Source organism: Podarcis erhardii (assembly GCF_964252035.2).
Source record: "Podarcis erhardii genome assembly, chromosome: 7".
Taxonomy (NCBI): Eukaryota; Metazoa; Chordata; class Lepidosauria; order Squamata; family Lacertidae; genus Podarcis; species Podarcis erhardii.
In genome coordinates this window covers 25,137,575-25,144,593 of record NC_138511.1, presented here as the reverse complement: position 1 = coordinate 25,144,593, position 7,019 = coordinate 25,137,575, and the positions used below count along the sequence as shown (strand labels likewise).

Sequence of the window (7,019 nt, the reverse complement as noted above, 5' to 3'; positions counted from 1 at the left end):
GCCTGGCTTGGCAGGGGATGCTTCCCAGTAGATCAGCTTCCCCAGTCCTCCATTCTGTAGAACCAAGTGCCACCAGGGTCTGTCCATTTACCCACCAGGTGCCCTTCTCTTACCCCCTCCTGGTCCCCATGCCAAGTGGTATTATTGCCCTATTTCACCCTATTCCTTGGAACCACTTGGCAACACTCTTCACAGTAAGCATCTCCTTAACTAGATAGAACTTTAGCGGTCACTAAACAACTTTTGAGCATGTTTGTTGATATTACTACTATGTTTTCCACTTAGGCCTCCCAATACTTAAGATATGGATTGATTAAAGGGGTTTTTAAATTAAAAAATCAATTATGGAAGAAATTAAGTTACATTAATCCAGCTTGGTCTCCCAAGCACTGGAGAGGTTGTCCTGGCTGAGGCTCTTACATGTCGTGGCACTATCCCATGGTGCCCTTTTCTTCCTTCCTCAAACATCAGTGGGACAGCCAATAGTTTGCTTCCTTAGGCTGCATTATCATTGTCGTCAAATCTCAGCTGATCAATATGTGTCCATTTTTATTGATAACATTTAAAAAATTTAACTCTTTGCAATGCTTTTTATGACTGTATTCACTGGTATGGAGTCCTGTCACCTCTTTTTTAATTTTTTTGCAGCCACCCTCAGCAATTTTATCAAGATATGAGTGCCAACATCTCTTTTTCTAATTCATTAAGAAACAGCACTGGGTCTATGAGACTTAGTTCCCAGCATGCAAGCTTTAGAACTGCTGCCGCTATGATTCGCTCCCCAGTACCTTAAGACAGGAGTGGGGAATCATTTTCAGTTTGAGGGAGGCAGTAAGCCAGTGGCGTGCAGAGCAGGAGGGGTAAATTATTATTATTAGCCAAGTTACAGGGAACCAGGCAGAAAGCCTTCTCCGTAGTGGCACCCACCCTGTGGAACGCCCTCCCACCAGATGTCAAAGAGAAAAATAACTACCAAACTTTTAGAAGACATCTGAAGGCAGCCCTGTTTAGGGAAGCTTTTAATATTTAATAGGTTATTGTATTTTAGTGTTTTGTTGGAAGCCGTCCAGAGTGGCTGGAGAAATCCAGCCAGATGGGTGGGGTATAAATATTAAAATTATTATTATTATTATTATTATTATTATTATTATTATTATTGAGTTTCTGCGTCTCATCCACAAAAGGTTTCTGCATTCACTTACAAACACACACACATACACATCTGCCTTTCAATACAAGTAAGCACACTTTAAGGACACATTCCAGCTTGGCAAAGAAGTTGTGAAGCAGGGGTGTGGCCTTGGGAGTCCTGAAGGGGCCACATTTGGCCCGCAGGCCTGAGGCTCTCTACCCTGCTGTAATATTTGCAATGGTAAAACATCATATCCGCATTGGGAGTCAAGCCTCCTAACCACAGGACACTTTTATGACCAAGGTGTGTGATAGAAAAGAAACCCAAGTCAGTCGCTCAGCTTCGGGGCAGCTCTGCCTGGCAAGTACCAGCACTCTTCCGGAGAAAGAGTTGCATATCCTTTGTAGGCAAGTTGCAGGGAGGAGTCAAAAACCCACTTCCTAATGCATGTGCTGGAGTCGGTCCTCTTTTGCAAGCATTTGTTTTTAATTGAGGAAAAAACACCAAGCATCAACTTAGTTCAAAAGGAACAACATAATTGTGTTCTCTCTTTGAACAACAGCCAAATGTTCTGTAGGAAGAATCACTCACTACAGCAGCCTTATGTATAGAGCTAACAGCCTTGCTGGATCAGACCAATGTCCCAGCTAGTCCAATGTCCTGTCCTCACAGGTACCACCCAGATTCCAGAATTGAGAATAGGTGCACTCTCCTCTCCTGCGGTTTCCAGCAACTAGTATTGCTGCCTCCAATTGTGGCAGCAGAGCATAGCAATCATAGGTAGTTGCGACCGATATGAATTTGTCCAATCCTCTTTTAAAGCCATCCAAGTTGTGACTATCACTGCCTCCCATGGGAATGAATTCCCCCGTTTTAACCCTGTGCTGCAAGATTGCCCTCCAGTTCAGATCATCGCCTCTAAAGTCAGACCCTGACAGGGTCCAAACTAGAAGCAACTGACTAGGAAAAAGACCTTGGAGTCATAGAGTTATAGCCAATGCTAGTCCTACTCAGAGCAGACCCACGGAAGAAGATGAACATAGCTCTGAATAGGATTTAGTTGGATACAACCCAAGAGTTCTCTTAATAATACTGGCATATTATTTTCAATAGATTTACTATTAATTTCATCAGATCTGTTCAGAGGATAGCTTATTTGGATGCACCATAAATAAATTAAGGAGTCAGAACCTCTTGAGCTATTGCAGATCTCCCAGCAGATCCTGATCTGTCTTCTGTCCATCCCTGATATAGCAGGATAATTCTTGTGAGGTTTCTTGGTTTTGTTTTAATTAGTCATGATGATATTGGGGTGGAGCCTCCTTGTTCAGCAGTAAGATTGACCTGGTATGCAGCTACAGCCTTTCATGTGCTCCTTTAACCTGGGGCACTGCAGATATATTGGACTACAGCTTCCATCAGCACCAGAAAGTAGAACTGGCTGGGACTGATGGGAGTTGTAGTCCAAAAAAACAATAACAACGCTGGAAGTGATGGGAATTGTGGCCCAAAGTGTGTAGAAGGCACCAAGTTGGGAGGAGGAGTTGGTTTAGGTCCACCATTACATAGTAAGGCCTCGGAAGTTGGGCTCGCTGCAGGGGGGTAGCGCCGCTTGCTGGTTTAGCAGCTTCTCGAGAACGTTGAGCTCAGCGTCGCGCTTCTCGATGTCATCCGAAGGAGTCCAGGACATGTCGTGCTGCAGTTTGTAGGCACCAAGGAACTCGCTTGGGCAGCTGGCCCCCCATTCCTTATGAAGGGGGGGAAGAGAGAGAAGGAAAGAAACACTTATCAGAATGCCAGCAGAAAGTGTCTACACCGTGCTCTTGATGGAGCACCAAATCACTCAAAATTCGCATGCAAAACAGATGCTCTCTACAGCTAGGCCAGTGTCCTTCAGGCTTGGGTCCTTGGCTGTTGTTGGACCACAGCTCCCATCACCCCTGAACACTGACTAGGGATGATTGGGAGCAGGGAGCCAACAAACATCTGAAGAACCCTGCACTATGCTATGACAAGCATGTTGGCCGACCCCTAAAGCAGCCTTCTCCAAGTACACTGGTCCCAGCATATCCTACCCTGAATGATAGCAGTTCTCCGGGGTCTAAGGTCTCCAGCTGGGATCGGGAACATGAGTTCCTGCAGACACTGCTGGACTTCCAGATCCCACCAGCCCTAAACCACCACGCCCAGGGATGATGGAAGCAAAAGTACAGCAAAATCTAGAGGGCTACAGGCCATGGTCTCCAGAGCCTCAGGCAAGAAGTTTTTCTCCATCACCTGGAGAAGCCAGGGACTGGAATTGGGACATTCTGTAAGCAGACAGCTCTGCATTGCCCCCAAGTGATGCAAATCCTGAAGCAAAGTTCTTAACCTGAAGCACTATTTCTGGGTTAGCGGAGTCTGTAACCTGAAGCGTGTGTAACCAGAGGTACCACTGTACTTTTCTTCTAATTCCGACACAATCCTTAGGAACGTAAAGAGAGTCAGGCTAGTGGCCCATCTAATCCAGCATCCTATTCTCACAGTGGCCAAGCAAATGCCTCTTATGAAGCACACAAGCAGGAGCTGGGCGCAATTGCAACCCTCCCCTCCTGCAATTTCCAGCAAATGGCACTCAGAAGCATACTGTCTCCAACAGTGGAAGTGGAACATAGTCATCAGGGTTAGTAGCCACTGCCCTCCATGAATTTGTCTAATCCATGTTTAAAGCGATCCAACCAGATGGCCATTGCTGCCTCCTGTGGAAATGAGTTCCTCCTTATCTGTCTTCCAACATTCAGCTTCATTGGATTTTCAGCAGTTCTAGTCTTACGGGGGGGGGGGGAGCTTTCTTCTGTTCATTTTCTCCACATCAGGCATTATTTTTATAAGCCTCTATAATGTTGCCTCTTACTTGCCTGTTCTCAAAACTCAAAACCCTTTTAAAAGAAGGGGTCAGTACCTTAGGTGAAAGCATGGAGAAGTAGCGCTGGCCACTCTCCCGCCTGTACAGGTAATAGACATTGCCCGGCTTTTTCACAAAGTTGCAGGCAACGTGGTGCAGATCAGCATCTCTGTTAGCCTCTTCCAAAACCTAGAACACCAGAGAGAGAGAGAGAGAGAGAGCGCGCGCGCATTAACACCCCACAAGAGTCTTGGATACAAACAGTTGGCTAGAATGTGGCGCTGATAACGCCAAGGTTACAGGTTCGATCCCCATATGGGACACCTGCATATTCCTGATGGAGCACCAAATCACTGAAAATTGGCATGCAAAACAGATGCTCTCTACGAGTAGGCCAGTGTCCTTCAGGCTTGGGTCCTTAGCTGGTGTTGGACCACAGCTCCCATCACCCCTGAACACTGGCTGGGGATGATTGTGAGCTGGGAGCCCACAAACATCTGGGGTGCAAGCCTGAAGAACCCTGCACTATGCTATGACAAGCATGTTGGCCGACCCCTAAAGCAGCCTTCTCCAAGTACACTGGTCCCAGCATATCCTACTCTTCAAAGTCCCTTCCAACTCTACAATTCTTTGATTCTATGAAATATTGCTCTTTCTCTCAAGCTTGCTGCTTTCCTCCCAAATCACATCACTGAAACTTTCAACTCTAAACTCTGGCTTTGTTCTTCTAACTAGCCTGTGCTGGGGAAGGGGGCCCACCCATTTGCCATCTCACACAGAGTCCTTTTCCTTTGTTCCCCCTTAAGGGCCCATCACCCAGGCAATCACCTCAAGGGAGTTTTTTTGCCTGCAGAGATCTTGTGGACCTCTTTGCATTTGGCTTTGAAGGCGCCAGCAAATCAGCCAATTGGCTAGTGTGCTGTAGTGGTTAGAGATGACGTTGCTGTGAGGATAAAACAGGGAGGTAGAGGAAAAAACCTCTCTAGGATGCGTTATTTTAGAACTTTGCAAGCCTTTTATAATGGAGTTCTTCCCTTCCCCACATTTACCTTTCTGGCTTGTTCCTGCAAGTACCGGATTTGTTCTGCTATGACGGTCAGTCTGTTGCAGGCATTTGCTCGGGTGAAATCATCGGCCTGTAGAAAAGAACGGAAACGGGAATATTTTTTAAAGAAGACTGGAAATCTGGGTCTCCATATAAGCAACAAAAGTTCAAGGGTGGTTTTTGTACAGCACTTTCAGACATTTGCGCGGAAGGGCATTCATAAATGAACAATAATAATGCATTTTAAATCAGTGAAGGCCCATTGAAATTGATGGAAATAAGTGAAGGCATGTCCATTAATTTCAAGGTGTGTACTCAGGGGTGTAACCAACATCAAACATTTTGACATATGTGAGTAGCAGTAATGACCCTATTTATTTATTTATTTATTTATTTTTGTGTTTATATCTTGTGTTTTGTTCTCTACAGAGTTGAAGGCAGAGTACATGGTTCTCCCCCTCCTAGTTTAATCCCCACAACAACCTTGTGAGGTAGGTTAGGCTGAGAGGCAATGACTGCCCTAAGGTCAGCCTGTGAGAGCTTTGTGGCCTAATGGGGATGTGAAGTATACCTATATACGTTCAGTATACCTGAAGGAGCGTCTCCACCTCCATCATTCTGCCCAGACACTGAGGTCCAGCGCAGAGAGCCTTCTGGCGGTTCACTCGCTGCGAGAAGCCAAGTTACAGGGAACCAGGCACAGGGCCTTCTCCGTAGTGGCACCCACCCTGTGGAATGCCCTCCCACCAGATGTCAAAGAGAAAAACAACTACCAAACTTTTAGAAGACATCTGAAGGCAGCCCTGTTATAGGGAAGCTTTTAATGTTTAATAGATTATTGTATTTTAGTGTTTTGTTGGAAGCCACCCAGATTGGCTGGGGAAACCCAGCCAGATGGGCGGGGTATATTATTATTATTATTATTATTATTATTATTATTATTATTAACCCCGATGTCCTAGGTCCAAGTCCGGCATTCTAAACACTACACGGAAACGCAAATGCAGTTTGGGGGACACGCCGACATGCTCACGCTAGCTGTCATCCAGAGGCCACCATTGCCAAGGCCCACGGAACAACCACCGAACATTCAATCAGGCGTTAATAAACAAAAAACCCCCCACTCTGCACGTGCCCGGAGGCTCATCAAACACAGGCGCTCTGCACGCTCTCAGAGGCACCCTCCTCGCTCACCTTCTGCACCTGCTCTGCTAGAGCCACCAAGTCCGAAGGCCGAGCCTTCCGCGCAGACGGCGCCAGCTGGAAGTTGGACTCCACCAGCGCCGCCCCCTGAGACAAGGCGGCCGGAGACTCAGCAGCTACACCGGCTTCGGACTCCGCTTCCGCCCTGGCCGCCATTCCTCGTGGCACAAGCCCCTCCCTCTTCGACCTCCCATTGGCCTACGTCAGAAAGAAGGCGGGGCACCCACGGGACAGAACGGAGTAGGCGGAGCCAGCCTTTCCGCCAATAGGGAGGCCACGAACGGGGGAACGGGGTGGATGGACGAGTCGCGGAGGCGCGGTTCCCTTTTGTAGGCGTGGCCACTCAGAGCCCCTCTTGAGAAAGTAGGCAGGAAATGGGCGGAGCTTCTGGGAGCGGTGCATAGACTTGCTAAAATTTTAGACTACCACTAGGCTTCTGAAGTGGTATTGCGGATATCAGCCGAACTTTCTCCCACCCTTTTCCCCCAAGGGGAAATCCAAAGTTTTAAGTTTAGCTGTGACTTAACAAAGTCAGGGAGGAAAGTGCCAAGCGAGAAATGTCCCTCCTTTTTATGATCCAGGTCTTGTTTCGCTTGTGACATTTAAGAAGCGCAATCGGAAAGAAATCTCACTGCCTTCGGTGTAGCTGTGCAGCCCTACCCGTTTCTACTCAGAAGCAGGCTATTGAATTCAAGGGGATTTACTCCCATGTAAGTGAACTTAGATTGCACCTGCCAAGAACATTTTTGTTTAGT

At 47.0% G+C, this 7,019-nt stretch overlaps 1 protein-coding gene across 1 annotated transcript; it reads right to left on the bottom strand.

The window, feature by feature from the left end:
- Positions 1-1,597: 1,597 nt before the first annotated feature.
- Positions 1,598-6,449, bottom strand: LOC309346663 (uncharacterized protein C1orf50 homolog). The gene is made up of 4 exons (XM_081870539.1): positions 6,256-6,449; positions 5,066-5,152; positions 4,074-4,205; positions 1,598-2,879 (listed from the first exon to the last, which is right to left on the bottom strand). Exons 1-4 carry the CDS (start codon positions 6,418-6,420, stop codon positions 2,694-2,696), a joined length of 570 nt encoding a protein of 189 aa, XP_081726665.1. The 5' UTR covers positions 6,421-6,449; the 3' UTR covers positions 1,598-2,693.
- Between the last annotated feature and the right edge of the window lie 570 nt (positions 6,450-7,019).

Excerpts from the sequence above, each read along its gene's own strand:
- LOC309346663 (XM_081870539.1), bottom strand. The coding sequence starts at position 6,420 with ATGGCGGCCAGGGCGGAAGCGGAGTCCGAAGCCGGTGTAGCTGCTGAG. Across the intron at positions 5,153-6,255 it reads TAGCAGAGCAGGTGCAGAAG|GCCGATGATTTCACCCGAGC; the intron begins GTGAGCGAGGAG and ends TCTTTTCTACAG. Across the intron at positions 2,880-4,073 it reads TCTCCATGCTTTCACCTAAG|GAATGGGGGGCCAGCTGCCC; the intron begins GTACTGACCCCT and ends CCCCTTCATAAG.